Genomic DNA, 22,936 nt, shown 5'->3' with positions numbered 1-22,936 from the left:
AGGGTGATGTGAGGGGGGCGGTGGGTGACTGCTGCCCTTCCGGCAGAACATGTGGATCGAGCGGACAACCTTTGTGACAGCCTATCCCCTGCCTGGCATCCTGCGCTGGTTCGCTGTGACTGCCACCACCACGGTGAGGAGCGGGCTGGGCGGGAGCAGGGCCCTCCCAGGATCCCAGTGAGCACAGCTCCCAGCCCCCAGCCCTGCCAGGACCTCAAGCCAGGGCACAGGGAGCACGTCCTGCCCATGCCCATCTAAGCCTCTGCCCTGGTTCTCACCCCTCATCAGACCCTGTTCTCAGTGCAGACCTGGTCCAGCCCACTCAGTGCTTGAGCCCCCAGATCCGTGGCTCTCAGCTCCCAGCTCCCTCCCATGACCCCCCTTTGGCATTGCCTTGGCCCCTCTGCCCCAGGACCGGGGCTGATCCTGGGGCAGTGCAAGGTGGGATTGCTGTGCCAGGCCACGGGAAAGGGTTCCTCTGCTGACACAGGGCATGGAGACCTCCGGGCACTCCAGGCACTGACAGCCTTCATGTGCTGGTGCCAGCAGCACCAACGTGGTAGCAGGGACAGGTTTGCACGGCTGGACTACCAGAACACACCTCTCCTCTGTGGGCAGCAGGGACCCCCTGTGGGGAGCAGCAGAGGGTGGAGGGGTGTTAGCAGCTGCTGCCAAGGCTCTGCCATGGGCTTTGTGCCTCTGTCAGAGGTGGGTGCTCGGCCAACACCCAGGAGTCTCAGGAGCCACAGCAATGGAGATGTGACGTGCCCTAGTGGGCTGTCACACAATGCTCTGACTGGGCTGTTGGGATGCCCTGGCTGTGCTGTCACAGGATGGTGGGGGCAAATGGACATATGGCTGTACAAGCACTGCACACCTTTCTGCTACGTTGCTCAGGTTGTGCCCTCCACTGCTGCACAGCTCAAAAGTGACACCAGTGGTTAACCAGGTTTCCTCTAAGCCACTGCAGCCTCATGCCCACAGGACTGACCTTGGGGCAGTCTCTGCTTGGAGCAGGGGCCAGCATGGCCAGCATGTCCCTGTGAACGCTCAGCTCAGCCCCAAGCACCCAGTGCCAAGGGTCTGAGGAACTTCATGGAGTGAGATATTCAGCCCTTGGGGTCTCTCCTGTGGGGCCAGGGAGAGCCCAGCCTGCCAGCCCTAACCAGGAGGGGCAGGTGGCTGGGCCAGCAGGCACTGACCTCCCCTCCCCACACACAGACCGTCATTTCCCCCCTGGAAAATGCCATTGAGACAATGATGAGAACCAATGAGAAAATCATGAGTGAGATCAACCGGCACCAGAACGACCCCAGCCTGCCCATCAACCCACTCTCCATGCTGCTCAATGGCATCGTGGACCCCGCTGTCATGGGTGGCTTCGCCAAGTACGAGGCGGTGAGGACACACAGAGGCTGTGCTGGGGCCGGCCAGGCACAGCTGGGGCTGATGGCCACAGGCGCTGGCACCACTCTGCCATCCCCATCCTGGGTAGAGTTGGGCCAGCCTGGCAGTGGGACTGAAGGGGGTCCTTGCAGGCCTTTTTCCAGGAGTCCTACCTGAAAAAGCACCCCGGGGATGCAGGGAACATCGAGAAGCTGAAGGATCTGATCGCCTGGCAGGTACAGGCAGGGAAACCTGCCCCGAGGTGCCCGGTGTCCCCATCCCAGGGAGCCCCACAGGCCCGGGGGGACCTGTCCTCACTCTCCCACAGACCCCGCTGCTGGCAGAGGGGATCCGGATCCACGGGCAGAAGGTGACAGAGGACCTGCGGCCCTTCCACGAGCGCATGGAGCAGTGCTTCGAGCAGCTGCGGGCCAAGGTGGAAAGCCAGTACGGCGTGCGGGAGATGGTGAGTGCCAGGGCAACAGGCACAGGGTGGGCTGGGGGACACGGGCAGTGCATGGCACTGCAGTGATATCGGACAAACCAAGGTGTGAGGCAGCAGGGAGCAGCTGGATGGGGCCACGGCTGGGGCAGGAACAGGGTGAGGGGCACTGTGCATGGGGAACCTCCAGGTCCCTGCCTGCCCCCGGAGGGGCACAGCACTGCCATGGGGTGGCTGGCACTGGCACAGAAGCAGGACCGGTCAGAGGACACTGCTGGCCCTGGCTGAGCCCAAGGAAGGATCGCGAGGCTCTGCCCTCTCATCCCTCCTGGCTGTGTCTCAGGCTTCCTGTGCTCTCAGGTCTTCTTTGAGGACCGGCGGAGCGGACGACCCCGGTCCATGGCCTGGGGACCCGACTGCGACTTGCTGAGCCATGCTGGAGCCAGGCAAGTGCTGTGGTGGGGAGTGCTGGCCACCCGCTCTCACTGCCCTCACCCCTCCTTGCTGAGCCTTTCACTCTGCTCTGCCCCAGGTGCTTCTCTCCCACCTCCCCAGTCCTCTACCCTCTTGCCTTTCCTTTATGTCAAGCACATCTCAGGGGTCCATCATGCCATGCCACCACAGCAGCCCTGTCCCCATAGAGGGCATGGAGGAGAGACACCCCATGTGCAGCCCCCAGGCTCGCCTGGACACCACTGTCACCTGAGCCACCCCGATGTGTCCTCCACAAACATCCCCCACTGAGCTCTGCTGCAGACAGTGCTGGTGCCTGGCTGAGGGTGGCTGCTCCTGGCAATGCTCCGGCCAGCCCGTGGCGTAGCCCTGCTCCCCCTTCCCCTGCCATCCCCCGCCCCTCACCTGCCCCGGTTGCTCCACAGCACAGAGGCACCTTTGACCCCAAAGCCCGCTCCCCGCCCCTCCGAGAGTGAGGACTGCAGGACCGAGCACCGGGAGAACCGCTCCAGCTCCCTCTTTGGGTCCCGGCGGCAGGACGTGCGCCAGTCCATCTCGGAGCTGCCAGAGCCCAAGGTGATGCTGGTGCCTCCCTCGGCCCCCCCACCCTGCACTTCCCCATTGCATGCAGACTCCCTGACCCACCTGGCAGCAGACTCCAGCCCAAACAGGACCCCTCATGGGGCTGGTGGCAGCCCCTGCTGCAGAGAGGGCAGGAGCAGGGCCTGGAGGGGCCTAAGGTTGGAGACACAGGGCTGCCATCCAACCTGGCCCCTCGAGGTGTTAAGCCTCCCCCTGTGCCCCAGGATGAGAAGTGGAGACTGTCCCGCAACATGAGTGAGAGCAGCCTGGGCAGCTATGACAGCAAACAGCCCCCGTCGAGCCGAGCTGCTGCTGGTGCTCAGCCCAGTGCTGCAGGTACACCCCACCCCAGCACAGCTTGGGGGGCACCTTCCTGAGCCCCAACAGCCCCATGAGCAGGGCTGTGCCCCCCCAGCTCTGCACCCCAGCAGATGCATCCTCACCCCCTCCCCCCGTGGGGTGGCCATCAATCCCAGACCTTGGTGCCAAGAGCAGCTCCCAGTGGGAGCTGGCCCCTGCTCCTGGCTGGGCTCACCTCCCATGGCATCCCTGGGAACTGACAGCCTCGGGCACACTGATGGGCCCCACGGGTCCCCCAGGCTGGCCGAGCCCCCCAGCCCACCTCCCCTGCCTGCACAGGGCTGTCTCTGCCTCCCACCGGTTTCGGTGGCCGCCTGAAAAGTGCCAGCAAGGTCCCACCGCTGCCCCGCAGGATCAGCCCTGCAGTGTATGAGACGTTCCTGGAGCAGAGTGACGCCACAGCTGGAGGGAAGGTACTGGAGGGGAGGTACCAGCTGGACGAGCCTCCAATCCTCCCACCCTCTATAACATCTTTCTCTGCTCACAGGCCTTCACACCCCTGACAGCGGATGGGAACAGAGGCCTCAAGTCACCGCCGCTGCCACTCCCCAAGTCCAAGCGAATGTCACAGCTCTGACCCAGTGCCACCCCTGCCCATGATGCTCCTGTGCCCAGCTGGCTGCTAGACCCACGGCCCTGCTTGACCCTCACCTGCTGAACCACCCTTGCAGCACTGACACCCAGAGCATCCTGTGCAGCCATGGGATCCCTGTGTACCCAATGCCCAGGGTGGCACCGGGCACTGCCACCCTGTCTCCTGCCAACTCTGGCTATTGCCCTCCAGGTGCCCCCTGGGATAGGGACCCACCTGCCTCCAGACGCTTCCCTGCCCCAGTGTTCTTACCAGCCCTCACCTTACTGCTCAGATGCAGCAGTTCTGCTCCAGCCCATGTCAGAACTCTGCCACCAGAGCTGTGCTGAGGCCCACCCAAGCAGCCCCCCCAGCCATCTGGCCACTGTGCCCATAAGGCCACTGTGCCCTCCCTCCACCTGAACTGTCCCTGCACTGCACCACAGGCAGGGAACCAACCAACTTCCCAGCAGCATTTGTGAGCAATTCCCTCCCCTCCTGTTCTCCACTCCAGAGGCAGCTCCCGTCCCTCATCTGTCCACCCTATCCTGCAGCACTGGGACACGCTCCTGGCCCAGATACGGTGACTGCACAGGAGCCAGCACAGCTGGGTGTGCCTGTGGGCCTAGGCAACCTCGTGCTGTGCAGTTCCACCTCTCCTGGCAACACGTGGCACCTGCATCAGGCAGGTTCTGCTGCCCCGACCAGCCTCTGCCACAGCTCAACCCCTGCCACACCAGCCCAGACCCACAGCTAATAAAGGGCAAGCACATCAGCTGGCACCTGTGTGGAAGCTGGGCAACCCCGTGAGCCCCAGCAATGCCCCTGCTCACCCAGGCCAACCCAGGGCCATCCCCGGCCAGCACCACCCCAGCACCCTGAAGCACAGGGACTCGCCCTCCTGCAGCAGGGAAGGCCCCCTGGGAGCCCGACAGTCACTCCCTGAGCTGAGCTGTAGCAACCTGGCACAGGCACAGGACTCACTGCTGGGCCCCCGAGCTGGCACAGGGCTCTTTATTCACAGGGGCTCAGCCATATTTACAGTCTGTGTTACAGGGGACCCGGACCCGTAAGCAGGGGCTGGGGAGGGCAGGGTCTGCCTGCGGCTGGATGCTGCTGTCATCAGGTTCCCGTCTACGTGGGAGAGAGGGATCAGCTCCCAGGGCGGGGGCTAGAGGAGGTACACGGGGAGGCGGCACCTTGTGCCACAAACACGGAGCCTGGGAGCCGTCGGGCTGTGCCGGTGCCGGGCTCCCCCTGCACACCGAGCGGGGCAGCGCGTGCTGACCTGGCTCCTCACAGGGGGTTGGCCGAGGAGGCTGCTAGACGCTTCCCAATGTAGATCCTGGATTAGAGAGAGCAACCGTGAGGCGTGAGCGTGGGGACAGCCCGCTGGGCCCCAATAAGGCCGGAGGAAGGGGAGATGGCAGCAGTCCACTGCAGCTGCTGGGAGAAGTGGTGCAGGACTGCAAATCCAGGAGCATTTCCCCCTCCCCAAGCTTCCTGTGGGGACATTCCTCTGGATCAGGGCAGCCAGCAGTCCCCAGAAAACCCATGACTGCATAGACACCCACTATAGGCCCAGTCTGCCTGTGCTCCTGAGACCAGACCCCCAGCAGCATGGGTGGGGCCCCCAATCACCCCAGCCCCAGGGTGAGACCACCCCTGACACTCACCCCAGCCCCAGGGTCAGGAGGTGGCTGAGCAGCAGCGAGGGGATGAAGAGAAGCAGCAGCTCTGAACTGAAAAGTCTCTTCTTCCTCCCCACTGCACCTCCCTGCAGGCTCCACAGCACAGGCTGGGGGGAGCACACAAAGGCAAATTCCCTGGGAAAAGTGCAGGGTTAATGGGGGAACAGGGACAGCAGAATGAGGGACAGCAGGACATGCTGGTGGGGGACACAGGACTTACTTTGGAGACAGGTACCGAGGGCAGCGGCTACAGGCCCAGCCCAGGGATGCTGGCAAGAGTCGCTGTCTCCGCTTGGTTTCCTGCAGCACATTCCACTGGAAGGAGACACAGGGCAGGTCAGAGCAGGGCCTGGGGGCGTGGCAGGGCACCGTGGGGGACAGCTCCCTTACCTGCCGAGGGTGGGGGCAGCCTGGTTGGGGCTGGCTGTGTGCAGGCAGCACCTCGCTCTCCTCCGACTGCTCACTTGCCTGGCCGGCTCCGTTGTCATCCCAGGCTGGAGCATCCAGCACGAACAGGGCCCTGCAAACAGACCCCCTCGGTCACCAAGCCCAACCCGGTCCGGCAAGTCTCCGGAGCCCGGCTCCTCCTTGCAACTCACCCGTCCCCGCTCTCCGTTTCCAGTTGGGCTTCCAGCAGCATCCGCTCCACGTCGGCGTGGCAGGAGAACGGCGAGGGCGCCGGCTCGGGACAACCTGGGCCACACCGCAGCTCCACCCAGGAGCCTGGAGGGGCCGTCAGCCTCCGCGCTGTCCTGCGCCCATCCCCGCACCCTGTCCCATCCCATCGCCCTCTCCGGCACACCCCACACCCCGGCCCAGAAATCGCGGGAGCACCAAGCACGGTTCCCGACGCGGGACGTCCCACGCACCCCAGTGCTGCTTCTCGGCGTGCCCTCCTCCCTCGGGACCCCCGCCTGCCTCTGCCCCAGCCCCCGCGGTGCTCATCAGCACCTCTGAGATGCCCGGTGCATGTCAGCCCCCCCAGGGCCCCGGCCCGGGCTACCCCCTGACCCGTCCCCATCCCTGGGTCACATCAGCCCAAGCCCCCACGCGTGCACGGTAGTCCCGCTGGGACCCCTAATCTCCCCAGAGCCCCGAAGCCCCCGGTACCCACCGGACCCCCCGGTGCCCCCCTGCCCGTCCCGGTCCTCCATTACCCCCCAAGCCCGCCCCGATTCCCCACAGCCCAGAACGGCCGGTGCCCCCGGACCGTCGTCGCCGGTTCCCGCCATGGCCCCGCGGCTGCTCCGCGCGCAGCCCCCGCCGCTGACAGTCACGTGACGCCCGCGAGCCCCCATGTAAATAAAACCACCGGCACCGAGCGACCGTCTCTTAAAAGGGCGCCGGCCCCGCCCGCGGGCCGCAGCCCGCCCGGCCGCGAGGGCGGCCGCCCTACCGCGTTGCCCCTTTAAGCGGCGCCTACGTGCGGCGCGCGAGCAGGCGGCGGCCGCGGCGCGTGCGACCCCGCACGGAGCCCGGCCAGGCCCGCCCCCGCCCCACTGACCACGCCCCCGCCACGCCCCCGCCACGCCCCCCGCCCCGGTGCCCGCACAGCCCGAGCCGCGCCGGACGCTGCCGCCGTTTATTTTCGCCGCCAGAGGGCGCCCACGCCCCGCCCGTCCCGTCCCCGCGGGGCCCGCGCGCTCCCGGTGCCGCCGCCGGCCCGGGCGGCTCCGGCCGGTCACGGGCTCCGGGCCGGGGGGGGAGGGACAGGGCCGCCGGTCACCGGCCCGTTAGAGGCTGCCGCCGGCCCTTGCCGCGCCGTGCTTCTCGGCGAACCGCCTGCGGGAGAGAACGCCCTCAGACACCACCGCCCCCGGACCGCCCGAATGTCCCCCCGTGAGCCTGCCCGGGGAGGGGCTGCTGGAGAGACGTGGCGGCCCCGAGGGTCCGGGACACGAAGGGCCAGGCAGCGGGAGTGACTCTCACACTGCAGGGCCTAAAGGCTGCACCTTGGCTTCCGTTCCAAGCTCACCTGGAGCCCATGGAAATGGGTGACAATGGCCAGAGCTGCTCCAGGAGAGCCACAGGGCAGATACAGTCCCTGCTGGGGACAAGCCCGACGGAGCACGGACCAAGCAAGGCCTGCAAGGGGCTGCAGGGATCATCCGCACTGTCCCCACCAGCACCGGCCCCTGCTCCCCAGCAGGTCCTTGCCTAGCTGTCAGGATGAGGTTTCCCAGTTAGAGTTTCCTGACAGGATGGCTCCCTCAGCACAGCCATTCAGTGCCCAGCAAGCCGAGGCACACTTAACTTCCCCTCAAATTCATCCTCAGTTTTCTGTATCGTTCTAAAACAACACCAGGTCACCAAAGCTGGTCACCTGTTCCAGGGTTTGCCTCATCAAAATCCTGCACAGGTTCCCTCACGCTGGGGTTAACTGCGCTGTCCATGGTGCCAAACAGGAATGTCCTGCCATACAGAGGGTGCCAGCGCACCAGTGTGACCCCAGAGAAACCCAGTCCCACAGGGGATCCTGTCAGCCAGACATGAGTCACACCAAGGGGCCCAGAGAGGCTGGTTGTGCTGAGCTCTGTTCCTCAGTGCTTCTGACACACAGCTCCAACCCCTCAGCCCCCAAAACCAGAGGCCTGGCAGCAGTTATGAGCACAGAGCACTTCTGGGAATGAAGGGGGCTGCATGCATGGAAATCTGACACAATCACCTGCTCCCCTCCCTCAGCCCTGGGCTGGGACAGGGGTAGAAGGGGCTGGGGACCACCTGGCTGGTACAGCCTGGGGCATCTTGAGTGCTGTTGGGGCCACGGCTTGGGCAGGGTGAGGCATGGGAGGCCCTGGCAGGGGCCCAGGGGAGCTCTCACCTCCTGGCATAGTCATACAAGGCTCGTTTTCGCTCCTGCAAGGACAGGTGACGCTCCACGGGGGACTTTGCAAACTGCTTGGTAGCTGTCTGGAAGAGAAAGCACGGGAGCCGTCAGGAGACGGACAAAGCAGGAGCCTCCTTGGCTCTGGAAGGCCCTGGCATGTCAGGTCAGTGCTCCACGCCCCTGGCTAGTCCTGAACACAAGCCACCAGACCAAGGAGATGCACAAGCCCACAGTACCTTGGCAGAAGACGCAGCCACGGAGCCCTGGATGCCAGAAGCAGCTGCAGCTTGGGAGGTAGACAGGGTGGGCAGGTCAGTACCAGCCTCCTGACTCTCAGGGAAGAAGGAAACTCTCCCCTCCAGCAAGTTGGCAATCGTGGTGTCCACACAGTTGGTCTGAGCTGTGAGGACAAAGGGATCCCTTAAGAGATCAGGACACTCCATCCTGGCTGCCACTGTGCTCCAGTGCAACACGGACAACGGTTCTGCTTTTGGGTCCCACACACCACAGAAGGTGCCCCTGTGTCCCTGCTGACACCCCAGCACTGCTCACCCAGGTCTGTCCTGATGACCTCCAGAGGCACGTGAGGCAGCACCTCCTTGACTTGCTGTGCCATGGCCACGACCTGCATGTCCTCAGGAGCACCTCCAGGCAGGCGGGGGGGCACCCTGGGCTGGGCTAGCAGGCGCTGACTCGAGGCTGCAGGAGAAAGAACAGTGGGCACAGGAGGGGGACTAAAGGCCTGTCAGCTGCACCAGCCCCACTTTGGTACGAACTGGTGTGACGTGAAAGCTGGACCCCCTACCCACGCCCACCGTGTCTGTGTTCAGGAGTGTGGGCCCCTCCCTCCCCCCCCGCCAGGTACAGCCCCAGACCAGAGCACACCAGCAGCCCCCTCTCCCAGGGAGCGCCCCAACATTCCTCCTCCTCTTCTTCCCACTCCACGCACGAGTCACTGAGAGCAGACTGAGGCCCTCAAAAAGGCAAGCCCAGGTGGCAGTTCCACATCCAGGACGCCCCCAGGACTCCATAACCCCCCTCCCCGGACACCCACCTGGGGCAAAGGGCAGCCGTGACGTGTGCCGCAGCCTCTTCATGTGCTCAGTTCTGTCGGCAGCGGTGATCCGTGTGGATACCACACCCAGCTCCATGGCCAAGAGCTGTGGAACGCAGAGGGGAATCACACAACACACAGAGGACACGTAACGCTGGGGGAGCATGTCAGGGGTACGGGCCTGCATGGAGCCACAGCAAGGGCAAGAGGGCTGGGAACTGATTTCTCCAGGGCCTCAGGGATGCATTTCAGTGTTGCAGGGAGCACATGAAGGAGCAGGAGTAGCAGTATCATCCTGCCAAAATGGGCTGACGGGGAGATAGGAGACCTTTGGTACAGGAGCTGTGAAGTACCCAGCACATACAAGAAGGGTGGAGAAACAATTGCCTTATTTGATTTGTGGCATCATGAAAGGGGAGTGAAAGGTCTGAACTACATGGACAAAGTCCTGATAACTGCAGAAAGGCTAAGGAGGGTGGCAAATAGGCCATGGAAAAATTGAGTACCTGTAAGGGGCAATAAATATGAGCCAGAGCTCCCATCACACAAACTTATTCAGAAATGCCCTCTGCAATTCTGCCTGCCCTCCACTCTCCTCTGTGCCCATCCCCAACTGCATGAGTCCTACAGTCCTCTCCCACATCACTCTCCTACCTCCTGAACTCGGAGCGCAAAGTCCTCACTTGGCTCATCCGCTCGCCTCGGGACAGACGGCATCCATCTGAGTGGGAACAAAAACACATGGATCCAGCCCCACTAGAAGCAGCCCTTAGAGCCAGACCCATGGGGAATGGCCCTTGGGGCCAGCACCTGCTGGGAGCAGTTGTGCTGGGCACGCCCCCAACTCCACACTCCCTGCTCACCCCACACCTCTCCCCACCAGAGCATCAAATGCCAACACCCACTCCCAAACCCAGGGCATGGCTCAGCTCAGGAGACAGAACTGGCTCGCAGGAGCTCTGTTAGCTCTCACACGTAACATGCGAAGGATCTCCCACAGTTCCCGGAAAGGCCCCAGTGAGGAGCCACGGCCATTTACATGGGAGTAGAAAACAGGTCACCCAGACTCCAGGCAGACACAGCCAGAAAAAGCTCCAGCACAGGGCTTTTCTTCGCTGAAATACCTCAACCCCTGTATTTGACTCCCAGCCCCTTCCGCTGCCTAGGAACCCTTATTACACCAAAGCTACTCAGCCAGACCGGGCTCTCCTGGGCCCATGACAGGGGTCTGGACAACTGCACCATCCCCCTGGGCCACCCCTGCAGCTCCTGAGGAACTGCAGGGACAGACAGACAGACACTGGAGGCTGGTGCTGCCTGAGGGAATCATCCCTGGAGTAAATCACCTAAAAGCCTGGAGAGACAGACTCCTCTCCTTTCCCAACATAGCACAGGAGCCAGAAGCAGGTCCAGGAGCTGGACCTGGCCAGACCCAAATGGTGCCAACCACAGCCCTGCTGAGACACCCAGGGAGGGTGCCAGCAGCACAGACCAAGGGATCTCTTACTGCCACAGACACGTCAGGGCCCTGCCCAACCCCAACCCTGCCCCAAACAGAAAAGAGAGACGTAGTACCTTACTTGATATACTGTGAAGGGAACGAAGAAGGTCCAGAGCAACTCTGTGATCCAGGAGGAGTCAGCCACGCTCTGGGGAAGAGAGCACAGTGAGCTCCCACACACAGAACAGGAGCTGGTCTGGGCTCCATGGGGAGCCAGGCAGGTAGCCAGTCATGGATATGTGGGCAGAGGAGAAGGACTGGGAAAGTGGAAACAGCAAACCCAGTGCACACAGGGCAAGCCCCAGGGCAGCTTCATCATTAGACATCACTGGTTTTCACTGTTCCCAGTCACCTTTTCCTCCCACTAAGACAGCACAAGGCTTTCCCTCAATAACCCCACATTCCCTGCTAGACTGTGCCTTTAGAAAGCATCAAAAATGCCAGAAGACCTACTAACACTCTCTCAGAACCATGAACAATCCTTCCTCATCCTGGTGGGAACAGCCACTGGTGATGTTCCAGCTCCCATAAGCTTTCCCAGGGAAAAAGTGACAGGGCAAAGGAAACAGCCTCAAGCTGTGCTGGGGAGGTTTAGGTTGGATATTGGGAAAATTCCTCCTGGAAAGGGCTGCCCAGGGCAGTGGTGGAGTCCCCAGCTCTGTGAGGATGTAACAGCCATGTTGATGTGGCACTAGGAGACATGGTCAGTGGTGGCCTTGGCAGTGCTGGGGGAATGGTTGGACTCAGGGGTCTCAGAGGCCTCTTCCCACCCCACTGATTCTGAGATTCTCAGACAGGCTCGTGCCTGGTTTGTCCCACAGCCTGGGAAGAGGAGCTGTAATTGGGAAAAGCACACAAAGCTCACCCACGGGGGAATCAGAGAAACCTCATCTCCTGGGCAAACACATTTCAGAACCCCAAACCCAATGATGTGATGCCCAGATCCAGATTTCAGTTATGCTGCCTGTGCCACAGAACAACACCCTCCTGCACCATTCCAGGCAAGTGGAGCTGGAAAAAGTTCTTCACTCCAAATTTGGCAGTTTGCTCAGCCCAGTGTCTGATATATATCACACAAGTTTGTAAGAAAGCTTTCTGTAAAGCGCTGATTGAACCATTTGAAGTATCACATCTCCGGTTTTCAAAGTTTCTCATGATCTAAAATCACATCAGAAATCCACCAGAATTTACTCAGCCAATGTGCAGAAAGTACAAAGTCCTGCTCAGCCTCTGGAGATAAAACCTGAGCCAAAAAGTGACTGTAATCAGCACCTCCACACAGGCCTGCTCTTCCCCCTGACACGGACGAAGGAAGGGATGCACAGACAAACACACAACTTATGACATCTCAGAGTTTCTTGGAGGAGCCAAATCCAAAAAAGCATAAAATATTCCCTATAAACTGGGCAGAACAGGAGAGCTCTCCCATATCTCTGGAGAGGTCATTCAAAAACATAGTGTCCTCACTGCTGGAAAACTCAGAACAGAACCTGTGCAGTACTAGCATTCAGTGCCAGGCCCTTCAGAACCTGCTGTGGGCACTGTCACAATGAAACAACAATTCTTCACTCCTAAGCCTCTTCCCCAGTGTGCAGCAGTTGCCCACAGACATCCACAGCCATCTATCCAGAGTTACCCACCACAGCCATTCCACAGCCTCACTGCTTCCTTTCTCTGGAGCTGACTGAGTCAAATACCTGTAAATTCTGCTCTCTGGGTTCTTGTCACGCTTGTGGCCTCCCTGAACTCTGTTTCAGTCCCCCTGCCCCGGCAGGAGCGACCAAAGCTTCTCTGAGCACTCCCGCGATTCTCATCCCTGCACACATCCAGCTGACTCCTCCCCCTGCCAGAGATTCCTTTGCTTTGCCCCACAAGTGACAGCCATGCCTGGCAGCCCTCTGTGGTCACTGGATCAGTTATAACCTGGATTCTGCCACTCACTAACCTGAGCCTCACAACTGGGGACCTCAGTGCTGCCAAAGCCCCAGCCAGCACGGTAGGAACACGAATCCCTGGCAGTCTCACCCTCCAAAAAACCTGCTGCTGCCTTAGTGTGGGCATCACATTCTGTGACCTGCTGGGAAGTGCCTTTGACTCTGCCCATTGTGCCCTGTTGTCCTAGAGAGATAGACAACAAAGAACCAACTCAAGTGTCAGACAAATGTAACAGTTCAGGGTCTTTTAACTAAGCAGATCCATAACTGATATGAAGAAACGAGAAATTCAGCACAGCCTGAGACCAGTTTCCCTGCAATCCCTTCTGCAGCACTGCTGGTGCCACTGTGAACTTTGCTCTTGTCTGGGGCTGCTCTTGCACCACGTCCCCGGGGGTGTGCCTGGGGCACAAGCTCAGGAGCCTCCAGAGCCCGCATGACCTCTGGCACATTGGCCCCACCCCGAGGGCAGGAGCTGGTCTTTCACAGCAAGGAGCTCACCAAGAGGACATAGCACTGGACATGGAAACCAGCGGCACAGTGACAGCCAGCCGGGCCACCAAATGTTTGTCACACTGGCCAGTGTAACTTTGGGAGTACTGAGTGGGCCAAGTTCCTGGGAAAAACACTTGGGAACAGCATTAGCTCTGAACAGCTGGTCCCAGGGTGCCAGGACACGAGGTCAGGCCACACCACAAGCTCCGGAGCAGGATGAATGGCAGCACCCAGAGCCTGGCACAGCACCCACCCCTCACCCCATGCCTGCATCCCCAACTCACCACCGCCACCAACGGCCTCCGGACCTGCAGGGCAACGGGCTGGACAACATCCATGATGGAGAAGGGCCAGGAGCTGGAAGGGAGGAATTCCACACTGAATGACCCTGAAGCCACCCTACGGCAAGAATGCCGGCTCCCTGGAGCCACCCCCAGCCACCCTGCCCTGGGAATTCCCGCACCTGAAGCGGAGCAGCCCAACCCGGCCGTTGGTGGCTGCCTCCTCTGGGAACAGCAGCAGTGGTGGGTTCCCTCGCTGGGACGAGTACTCCTTCAGGGAATCCACCAGTTCCGCCCTGTTGCCCATCACTCCCAGCTCCATGAATCCCCTGGACCAGCAGATGAACCCTGGGGCACCATTCAGTGCAGGCTGCAGGAAGAACAGGAGTGAGGAGGAAACTGCCCTGCGCAGCCCTCCAGGTCACTTTCCCAAGTGACAGAGGAGACAAAGTTCCTGCTCATCAGCAAAATCCCCTCTGGGGCTGAGGGCCTACTGGGGGCCATCAGCACTGGTGGCAGAGAACATGTTACCGCCAGGCCTCAGGACCTCCGCCAGCCCCAACTCCACAGGACTCAGATTCCAAACCTTCCGTTCAGACTGTACCCTGCCTGCCAGAGACACAGACTCCCCTGTGCCAGCGTTCCCTGTGTTCTCTCCAGCAGTCCCTGACACACTTGGCAGGACACACACTGCTTCTAGGAGTCCCTCCTCTCTGGGTCAGGGGTAATTCGATGGCTGTGCAGGACACGAGCCTGCTGATTCAGGAACTTCGCACACATGGAATTTTAGAAGAGAGCAGGGACAACCCAGAACAGCCTGAGCAACACAAACACACAGCTCCCTCAGCACGTAGCTGCCCCCCCTGCCAAAACAGCATCCAGTGCTGAGGGAAACCTCACAGCCAGCCCTGTCCCTGCCCCTCTGATCCAAAAGGCCAGGGAAGGGAACAGCTGCTGGGATCTACCTGCTCTTCCACCAAAATCAACACCCACTGTAACTACTCCTGCTCCTCCTCGCTCTGTTCTGTTTTTTCACACAGTGCCCAAGAGAGACACCGAGACACAGAAAACACCTCAAGGCTTGTGCAACCCTAGGCTAGTAACTCAGAACTGGAGATTCTTCCAGCATCTGAAAGGGCCTAAAGAAAAGTCAGAGAGGAACTCTGCATCGGGGACTGGAGTGACAGGACAAGGAGTAATGGATACAATTGTAACAGGGAAAATTTAGGCTGGATATTAGGAAAAAACTCTTCCCTGTGAGGGTGGGCAGGCCCTGGCACAGGTTGCCCAGAGAAGCTGTGGCTGCCCCATCCCTGGAAGTTTCCCAGGCCAGGATGGACAGGGCTTAGAGCAATCTGGGCTAGTGGAAGGTGTCCCTTCCCATGGCAGGACGTGGGATTTGATAGGTTTTAAGGTCTTTTTAGCCCTGATCATCCAGTGACTCTGTGACTACACCAACACTGAATCTGGGCAGCACTGCCCCAGGGAGGAGCCCTTACCGTGTTGCAGGAGGTGAGCAGGCTGACGACGTTGTGGTCGAAGGGGGTGACGTGGTTGGCAATGAAGACCCTGGCGCCGGCCCCGCGCAGCCGTGGGTCGTTCTGCCGCACCAGCAGCCCCAGCACGGAGCACATCACACGGACAATAAACCTGGGAGGGAGACAAGGGCCTGCCTCGAGTCCTGCCGTCAAGAGCCGCTGCTGGTGACGGGTTTGATGGATGAGGAACAGGGAATTCTGGTGGCTGGACAAAGAACACTGAGACCAAACGGAAACGGCACATCTGGGGCAGGAATTGTGGCTAGGACTGGAACACGGGGCAGCAAATGCCCACAGAACTCCTGAGCACCACACGCAGCTCATCCACGTGCTCCAGACCAGTCCCTGAGCACTCCAGATGTGACCACCAGCTCTGGGCTTGGCAGATGAGGCACCACCAGGGCTCCTAGTGACAACAAGTGCCGAAGGCACAGCTCCCCACAGCCCCCCACCTTAACCAAGCCCCCCCGGCCCGGGACCTCGAGGGCCCTCCCGCCCTACACCCCGCCCCCGGCAGCAGCCGGAGCCCCCCGGGGTCACGCACCGGCGCAGGACGCTGTCGGGCAGGGCACAGCTGACCAGGAACACGTGGACACCGATAAAAAGGCGCAGAACGAGCAGGCAGAGCCCCACGGGCGCGTAGAGCAACAGGGCCAGGAGCAGAAACCCATCGGTCGGGAACCTGCCGGGGCAGAGAGCGGCGCGGGCCGCCTGAGCGAGGCCGGAACGAGCCCCAGGGCCCCCCGAGACCCTCGCTCTGCGGAACCTCCTGAGCCCACTCAAGGAGCCTCCGCAGCCCACCCGGGGCATCCCCCGTCTCCCCACGGCTCACCCCGACCTTCCCCACGGGGCTCCCGCGAGACACTCTAGCCCCCCGCGGACCCCAGGCCCGCCGCCCAGGGTCCCCCCCCCCCGGGTTCCCGCGCAGTTTCCCTGAGAGCCTCCGGCCCGCGGGCCCCGGGAGAGCGCTCACCGGTGCGAGTCGAAGAGCCGCTCGGGGCCCGGGGCCGCGGGCGGCTCCATCCCCGCCGCGCCGCCGCCTCACGACCGCCCCGCACCCGCACCCACACCCGCCGCCATCTTGCCCGCGGCCGCGCGCCCGGCCCGCGCGGGGCGCGATGGGAGCGCCTCGCCTGCCCAGCCTGCACCGCGCGCCCCCTCTCCCTCACTCTAGCCGCCACTCCGGCGGGTCCGACCAGCGGCTCTGACCGTGGGACCGCCTCGCTCCGTATACTCCGCCGGCGTCACCGGTTACCGGCACCTCTCGCTGGCGGTGAGCCCACAAATCGCAAGGGCACTACAGCTCCCGGCGTGCCTCGCGGCGGAGGGCAGCTCCTGCCAGGGCCCGCCCCAGGACTACAGCTCCCGGCGTGCCCCGCGGCCGGGCCGTGTCCCGGCGGGGCGGGGTTTCCGCTCGGCGGCGGCAGCATGGCGGCGGCGGCGCGGAGGGTGCGGGTTCTGCGGGTCCTGCGGGTGCCGCTGCCGCCGGTAGCGTTGAACTGGTGCCGAGCGCTCACTGGGGCTGCTGAGCCTCCTCCGCCACCACCCCCTCCCCTTTCTCCGCCGGCCCCCGCTCGGGGCCGGGCGCTGGCGGCGGCGGTGGGCGCGGGGGCGGCGGCGCTGGTGCTGCTGTGGGCCCGGGAGCGCCAGCGGCCCGCGCTGAGCGCAGCCGTGCCCGCCCCGCCGCCCGCTCCGCCGCCCGCCTCGCCCCGCGCCGCCTTCAACTTCATCGCCGACGTGGTGGAGAAAACGGCGCCCGCGCTGGTCTACGTGGAGATCGTGGGCAGGTGCCGGTCCCGGGCGGCCCCGGGAGGGATCCCCCGCTTCCCAGCGCAATGCAGCCCCTGCTCCGCGGCCTCCGCTGGCCTTTCCTTCAGCCGCCCCGGCCTGTGTCTCTGAACCGGGCACGGCGTCCCAGTGAGGTCCCCCAAGTGCCGCCGGAGAGACCGACCCGGCCCCGCTTCCCGTGCACGCAACTGGCACGCGGGGACACGCCACGGGGTCACACAGCTGCCACACGCCGCTGCCACCTCCTTGTCCTTCAGGACCGTCCAGCAGAGCTGCCTTCCAGGCTGCCCTATCACTCTGCCTCAGGAGCACTACTTTGCATTTATTTCCCTTTGCACTCCATAATGTTCTTGCCATCTAGCACCTCCGGCATCTTGGAACATCTCAGGGCAGCAGCTCTGCTCTCCAGCCTGGTCACACCTGTTCCCAGTGTCACACCCTCTACCTCACGAGGGGAAAGGCTGCTGCCCGGACATCCTTGCTGTTCCCCGCTGCTTCTCAGCCCTACCCATCTGTGTGGCCCCACCTGACCTCCCCAGACTCCCCACCGGACACCCCAGGGTCCCTGTCCCCCCTCCTGACCCGGGCCCCTCTTGCAGGCACCCCTTTCTGGGCCGGGACGTGCCCATCTCCAACGGCTCGGGGTTCCTGGTGTCCCCAGATGGGCTCATCGTCACCAACGCGCACGTGGTAGCGAACCGGAGGCGCGTGCGGGTGAAGCTGGCGAGCGGCGAGCAGTACGACGCCGTGGTGCAGGACGTGGACCAGGTGGCCGACATCGCCACCATCAAGATCAAGCCCAAGGTGTGTGTCGCAGCGTGGGGACGGGGGCACCCTCCCTTCATCCCCCACGCTCACAGTCCCGCTCCCCACAGCACCCGCTGCCCACGCTGCCGCTGGGCCGCTCGGCCGAGGTGCGGCAGGGCGAGTTCGTGGTGGCCATGGGCAGCCCCTTTGCGCTGCAGAACACCATCACCTCGGGCATCGTGAGCTCAGCGCAGCGCGGCAGCCGCGAGCTGGGCCTCGCTGCCTCCGACATGGAGTACATCCAGACCGACGCCGCCATTGACGTAAGGGCGTGGGAGCTGGGCAAGGCTGTGGGTGCTGGGGGGAGGAGGGGGCTCACACGGAGCGCAGGGAGCTGAGGGGGTTCTGGCCGGACACCCAGGCACGCTGGGATCGGCCTGACCCAGTTCCTGGGATTGGCCTGCTGTTGCTGCCATGCAGGATGGGGCTCTCATGGTCTGCTCGCTCTCTCTCCTCTGCCGCAGTTTGGGAACTCCGGGGGCCCCCTTGTCAACCTGGTGAGTCCTGCTCCTTGTTCCCTTGCTGGCTGGGGCAGAGATGTGCTGTGTGCCCCTTGCTCTGTGTCCCTCTATGGGAGTGCTCGTGGGTGCTGGGAGGGAGGGCCTGTGAGTCCTCCAGGTTCCCTGTGAGGAGGAGGAGGACGATTCAGCCTGGCATGGGAACCCTGCGCAGCATCTGAGGGAGACAGAGCAGATGGAACTCTGGAGGAGCTGAGCCCTGCCTGGTGAGGCGTGGCTGGTGCTGGTGGGGCAGAGTGAGGGGCTGGGCCTGCCTGGGGCAGCCCCTGGCCCCTGCCCAACCTTGGCAGGGTCAGGCAGGACACAGGAGCAGCAGCCTGGGAAGGGGTGGGCACACAGCTGGGACCTCAGGCTGGTGCAGTAGTTCCCCTGCTCTCCAAGTGATCCAGGCTGGGTATCCCAGTGCCCTTTCCCTGCAGGATGGCGAGGTGATTGGGGTGAACACCATGAAGGTGACATCAGGCATCTCCTTTGCCATCCCCTCTGACCGGCTCCGGAAGTTCCTGCAAAGGGAGGAGCAGCGCAAGAGTAAGTGGGAGCCTCCCTGCTCGGGTGCTGGGGGAGGAAGATGAGAGAGGGAAACTCTGGCACAGCTGGGCTCCAAGCCCTTCTTCCAGATAATGACAAGGAGAGCAGGAAAAGGAGCCTTTGGAGTCCCATCTGTCATAAAACTCCCTTGTACCACTGGAAAGCTGTGCTGCTGCTGCTGCCCTGCCCACAGCTGCCTCCCTCTGCTGCAGATCAAGTGTCCCAAGTAACCTGTGTCCTCAGGGGTACATGAGGATCCTACTTTTGGTTCATTGCTACTTTTCATTAGATCTTAACACATGGGAAATGAGTGAAGCTTCTGTTGGTGTTCCAACAGGGAGAGGTAACCTGGAACCCAGGTCTGCTGCGTCTGGTGTGCAGCGGAGGAAGTGCAGGTGCAGGATTCAGTGGTAGCGTAGAGGGCAAGTCTTTCATTTGGCCATATGGAATGTTGCCTCTTTCTGTGCCTCTGTGTGTGAGAATTATTTAAGGCAGACTTCTGTCTGGTTCTCCTGTGATGCCAGGGAGGGGCATTCTCAGTCAAAAACTGACAAACTGGGGAAGCAAAGTCAGTGCAAAGTGCTGTAACACTAACACTTTCACTGGTACCAAGAGCTGGACTGACCTATTGTGGGGACTGGGAATGACTCTGCACACACTGCCTGCTCTGAGGGCTGTGGAGCTCATCCCAGCACTATTCTGAGCGTGTCTCTGTTTTCCAGCCATGACATTCCGTGTCCTTTCCTTCAGCAGGCTCTTGGTTTGGCAACGCAGAGACGAAGCGCCGGTACATCGGGGTGATGATGCTGACCCTCACTCCCAGGTGCCCGTCCTGAGCTCAGGGCCAAAAGACTGGTCCTGTTGGGGCAGGGGTGTAATGGGATCTTCCCAACTAACCAAAGGTGCCTGGTTTTGGGAGGATTGTCTCCACAGCTTAAGCTTTCAGTCCCGAATCTCTTTGTGCTCAGGTTGGGGTTAGACTCCAGACTGGTCTAACCAGGCTTGTGGGGGGACCTTCTGGCTCTCTACAGCTCCCTAACAGGAGGGGTGTAGCCAGGTGGGGGTTGGGCTCTGCTCCCAGGGAACAAGCGACAGGGGATGGGAAAAAGCCTCAGGCTGTGACAGGGGAGGTTCGGGTTGGATACTGGGAAAATTCTTTCCTGGAAAGGGCAGTCCAGCCCTGGCAGAGCTGCCCAGGGCAGGGGGGGAGACCCGATCCCTGGAGGATGGGATTTAACAGCCCTGTGGATGTGGCACTTGGGGACATGGTCAGTGGTGGCCTTGGCAGTTCTGGGGGGGAGCAGTTGGATTTGATCTTAAATATCTTCTCCAACCCAAACAATTCTGTGATTCCATGAAGGACCAATGTCAGGAGCGAACAGGACGTGCACTCTCACCTCTGGGAGTAGTTCTTAAGGACAGCAGCTGCTCCCATTCCTTGACTTTTGCAGCCACCTTAAAGGGACCTTCAGCTGCCTCATGGGGCTCAGCACGTTGCTGGGGCTTGTGTTGTGCCATGCTGGGCAGCTCTGCCCTCCTAAAGCTCTTGTTACTCCTGTGCACTGGTTGGGTCTGTGGGCTGCCTGCACCCCCGGGCACCATGAGCAGCCTCTGGGGCTCCTGCCTGGCCTCAAAGGGAGGAGCGAGTGCTCTGTGCCCCCTGAGGGGGGTGGGGGGGGCACAGCCAGCACTGCCGGCAGCCCCAGTGGGTGCCCAGTAGATGGTGCTGGTACTCAGCAGAACCCGAGGAATGTGGGAGCCCAGCCTCCTCCTGCTTCCCTGGCCACGCTGCAGGACAGGATCTGTGAGGAAGCAGCGTGAAATGCCTCGGACATGGCTCCTGGGAAGCGGGTCCAGCTTCTGCACAGCCAGTGAGCCGGTCCAGGGAAACCACCTGACTGTGAGCCTTCTTTGTGTCCAGTGGGAAGGTCTTCCAACAAGGGGTTGCTTGCCTTGGAAAAGGATGACTGGTCTGAACACGCTCATTGCAAAGGCCAGAACCTTTCCCTGGCACAGGAAGAGGAAGCTCCGTGTTGGGCACAATCCGAGGCACAGACCCTGTTCTTCTCTCAGTAGTACCCAGGGGCAGGACAAGAGGCAGAGGCCACAGAGACACGTGATGCTCCATCTGGACACAAGAAATCACTTTTTTTACTGTGAGGAGGGTGGTCAGAGCCTGGCACACATTGTCTGGAGAGTCCTTGGAGATCCTCAAAAGCCAGCTGGACACAGTCCTGGGCAACCTGCCCTGACTGAGCCTGCTGGAGCAGGGGGGTCAGGCAAGATGATCTCGAGAGGCCCCTTCACACCTCCACTGTGTGAAATCAGGAAGGGATGGCAGCTTGCACTGAGCTGTGGGACAGTGCAGTAGAGCTCTGCATGGACCACTGCCATATGGAGAGCCCTGACTGGCTGAGCAGAGACCTGGTGGGAGCAGAGCTGGGCAGAGATTGTGAGTGTCTGAGGCTGCAGGGATCAGAGCTGCTGCAGTGTTTGAAGGAAGACTGCTGTTTTCCACTCTGGAGAGATCCAGCTGGAGTGCTGCATCCACTTCTGGATGCGTTCGGGAGGGGTGAGAAGCTACTGGGGAGAGTCCAAAGGGGAGCTGTGAGAGATGCAGCGTTTAAGCTTGGTTTAGAAAACTTAAAATCTGTGAGAAAGTTGGAGGAACTGGAATTAGTCTCTAGACTCCAGAGGAGAGACATGGGTAGAGCTCTGGTGACAGGTCTGGCAGGAAGAGGAGCACAGCTTGTGTTGTGTGTCCTGCCCACTGAGAAGGAAAACTGTAGCAGGAGAGGGGTGGGTCTGACACTGGGAAGGGCGATGTGATGTGGAGACATGCATCACCACAGCTCTGATCCAGATGGCAGCTGCTCCAGTGGTTTCCAGCTCTCCTGGTGCCACTGGGACTCTTGTCCTCTTGTTTTGACAGGAGGGTGGTGGTGTTTGGGGCTGGCAGCTGTGCTCGTACTCAGCAGTGTGCAGGGATGCAGGAGAGGAGGTTTTGTGTCTAGTCTCTGAGCCTGTGCAGCTGGTGTGGGGTGGGAGCCCTGCTCTACCTCCAGCTCCATCCCTTATGCCGGTTTCCACTCTGCAGCATCCTGGCGGAGCTGAAGCTGCGTGACCCCAGCTTCCCTGACGTGTCCTACGGTGTGCTGATCCACAAGGTGATCATCGGCTCCCCGGCCCATCAGTAAGTGCTGCCCTGTGCCTTGGGGTGTGTGAAGGAGCAGCTCTGCCAAGGGGGGATGTGTTTAGCTCCAGGTGTTTTGCTCCAGGGCAGGAGGGCTTGGGCCTTGCAGCAGAAACCACCTGAGCACCCTTGCCCAGGCTGGTTGTCCCATTGGCTGAGGTACCAGTGTGGCTGGAGGAACACCTGGTGCTATGGCCCGAGGCTCCTGTGCCTGCCCCTCCGTCCTTCAGGGCTGATGAAGCTGAGTGGCTGCTTCGCCTACTTTGTGCTCCATCCGTGTTCTCCCCGCAGGGCTGGGCTGAAGGCCGGTGACGTGGTGCTGGAGATCAATGGGACGGCGTCGCGGCGCGCCGAGGACGTGTACGAGGCGGTGCGGACGCAGCAGAGCCTGGCCATGCTGGTGCGCCGCGGCCACGACACGCTGCTGGTGAGTGTCGTGCCTGAAGTGACGGAGTAGCGGGGACCGCCCGGTGCTGACCGGTGCTGAGAGCAGGACTGAGCTGTGTCTGTGCCAGCCAGGAAGGGCCTGAGAGCTCATGCAAGGCTGGAAGGAGCCAGGAGAGGGGCCCGGCCTGGTGCTTGGGTGACTTGTGGTGCGGCAGTTTCCCTCTGTACTCAAAATAAAGCACTTTTCTAGGGGCCCCCCGTGCCACATCACCTTCCCACAACAGCAGGAGTTGCCTGGTGGAAGCCAGGCTGCGTGGGACCCTGCCCCTCCTGTCAGTCCTCACACAAGACCTCCCGGCTGGAGAGGAGCTGTCTGTGCCTCCAGGGACCTCCTCGGCATTAGTGGTGTCCTGTCACCCGCTCAGTACCCCCACAGCTGGGATCTGACTCCTCCATCTGTACCAGGCTGGCAGCTGTCAAGCGTTGTGCAGCCTCTCTGTGGGTGAGAGTGGCCCAGGGGTGTCTCTGGGACCAGCAGTTCCTCCCTGGAGTGCAGCCAAGCTGCTCCATGTTGCTGTGGCTGTGCCATGTTCATCTGGT

General features: G+C 61.8%; 4 protein-coding genes across 6 annotated transcripts in view; 2 read left to right on the top strand and 2 right to left on the bottom strand.

Moving 5' to 3' along the window:
- Window positions 1-4,553, top strand: part of LOC114068871 (dedicator of cytokinesis protein 2-like) — a 51,152-nt gene extending 46,599 nt beyond the window's left edge. The window contains exons 50-58 of the mRNA XM_027905285.1: window positions 47-133; window positions 1,222-1,398; window positions 1,539-1,622; window positions 1,715-1,852; window positions 2,189-2,274; window positions 2,707-2,857; window positions 3,088-3,199; window positions 3,503-3,636; window positions 3,711-4,553. Of these exons, the coding sequence (XP_027761086.1) occupies window positions 47-133; window positions 1,222-1,398; window positions 1,539-1,622; window positions 1,715-1,852; window positions 2,189-2,274; window positions 2,707-2,857; window positions 3,088-3,199; window positions 3,503-3,636; window positions 3,711-3,800 (1,059 nt within the window). The 3' untranslated portion in view covers window positions 3,801-4,553. The remainder of the gene's footprint in view (window positions 1-46; window positions 134-1,221; window positions 1,399-1,538; window positions 1,623-1,714; window positions 1,853-2,188; window positions 2,275-2,706; window positions 2,858-3,087; window positions 3,200-3,502; window positions 3,637-3,710) is intronic.
- Window positions 3,701-16,165, bottom strand: AUP1 (AUP1 lipid droplet regulating VLDL assembly factor). Of its 2 annotated transcripts, XM_027905294.1 has the most exons (14): window positions 16,089-16,165; window positions 15,660-15,797; window positions 15,077-15,227; window positions 13,760-13,947; window positions 13,581-13,653; window positions 10,942-11,015; window positions 10,021-10,087; window positions 9,367-9,472; window positions 8,865-9,011; window positions 8,549-8,712; window positions 8,307-8,395; window positions 7,212-7,267; window positions 6,394-6,405; window positions 3,701-3,712 (listed from the first exon to the last, which is right to left on the bottom strand). In XM_027905294.1, the coding sequence occupies exons 1-12, from the start codon at window positions 16,136-16,138 to the stop codon at window positions 7,219-7,221; spliced, it is 1,296 nt and encodes a 431-aa protein (XP_027761095.1). In that variant the 5' UTR covers window positions 16,139-16,165; the 3' UTR covers window positions 3,701-3,712; window positions 6,394-6,405; window positions 7,212-7,218. The 2 variants fall into 2 exon arrangements, with proteins under 2 accessions (XP_027761095.1, XP_027761096.1); XM_027905295.1 differs by lacking the exons at window positions 3,701-3,712; window positions 6,394-6,405 and adding an exon at window positions 7,137-7,154 and having other exon boundaries at window positions 7,216-7,267.
- LOC114068880 (BCL2/adenovirus E1B 19 kDa protein-interacting protein 3-like) lies at window positions 4,775-6,943 on the bottom strand. Of its 2 annotated transcripts, XM_027905297.1 has the most exons (6): window positions 6,696-6,943; window positions 6,085-6,208; window positions 5,876-6,005; window positions 5,706-5,800; window positions 5,471-5,620; window positions 4,775-5,139 (listed from the first exon to the last, which is right to left on the bottom strand). In XM_027905297.1, the coding sequence occupies exons 1-6, from the start codon at window positions 6,781-6,783 to the stop codon at window positions 5,091-5,093; spliced, it is 636 nt and encodes a 211-aa protein (XP_027761098.1). In that variant the 5' UTR covers window positions 6,784-6,943; the 3' UTR covers window positions 4,775-5,090. The 2 variants fall into 2 exon arrangements, with proteins under 2 accessions (XP_027761098.1, XP_027761097.1); XM_027905296.1 differs by lacking the exon at window positions 6,696-6,943 and having other exon boundaries at window positions 6,085-6,514.
- A 378-nt stretch (window positions 16,166-16,543) lies between the features above and the next one.
- Window positions 16,544-22,590, top strand: HTRA2 (HtrA serine peptidase 2). The gene is made up of 8 exons (XM_027905284.1): window positions 16,544-16,902; window positions 17,503-17,707; window positions 17,779-17,973; window positions 18,175-18,207; window positions 18,648-18,756; window positions 19,510-19,579; window positions 21,854-21,949; window positions 22,241-22,590. Exons 1-8 carry the CDS (start codon window positions 16,544-16,546, stop codon window positions 22,404-22,406), a joined length of 1,233 nt encoding a protein of 410 aa, XP_027761085.1. The 3' UTR covers window positions 22,407-22,590.
- Window positions 22,591-22,936: the final 346 nt, after the last annotated feature.

Source organism: Empidonax traillii, unplaced genomic scaffold, assembly GCF_003031625.1.
Source record: "Empidonax traillii isolate 1590-97213 ecotype Southwest subspecies unplaced genomic scaffold, ASM303162v1 scaffold1139:size213905, whole genome shotgun sequence".
Classification (NCBI taxonomy): Eukaryota; Metazoa; Chordata; class Aves; order Passeriformes; family Tyrannidae; genus Empidonax; species Empidonax traillii.
The sequence above is the reverse complement of the archived record's forward strand: the minus strand, read 5'-3'. Positions and strand labels throughout refer to the sequence as shown.

Coding starts and splice junctions, on each gene's coding strand:
- LOC114068880 (XM_027905296.1), bottom strand. CDS start 6,506: ATGGGGACGGGTCAGGGGGTAGCCCGGGCCGGGGCCCTGGGGGGGCTG. Junction 5,801..5,875: donor GCTGCCCCCACCCTCGGCAG/GTAAGGGAGCTG, acceptor GTCTCCTTCCAG/TGGAATGTGCTGCAGGAAAC. Junction 5,621..5,705: donor CCTCGGTACCTGTCTCCAAA/GTAAGTCCTGTG, acceptor CACTTTTCCCAG/GGAATTTGCCTTTGTGTGCT.
- HTRA2 (XM_027905284.1), top strand. CDS start 16,544: ATGGCGGCGGCGGCGCGGAGGGTGCGGGTTCTGCGGGTCCTGCGGGTG. Junction 16,903..17,502: donor TACGTGGAGATCGTGGGCAG/GTGCCGGTCCCG, acceptor CCCCTCTTGCAG/GCACCCCTTTCTGGGCCGGG. Junction 18,208..18,647: donor GGGGCCCCCTTGTCAACCTG/GTGAGTCCTGCT, acceptor CTTTCCCTGCAG/GATGGCGAGGTGATTGGGGT.
- AUP1 (XM_027905294.1), bottom strand. CDS start 16,138: ATGGAGCCGCCCGCGGCCCCGGGCCCCGAGCGGCTCTTCGACTCGCAC. Junction 13,654..13,759: donor GTTGGGCTGCTCCGCTTCAG/GTGCGGGAATTC, acceptor CCTCCCTTCCAG/CTCCTGGCCCTTCTCCATCA. Junction 8,713..8,864: donor GGTCATCAGGACAGACCTGG/GTGAGCAGTGCT, acceptor TTGTCCTCACAG/CTCAGACCAACTGTGTGGAC.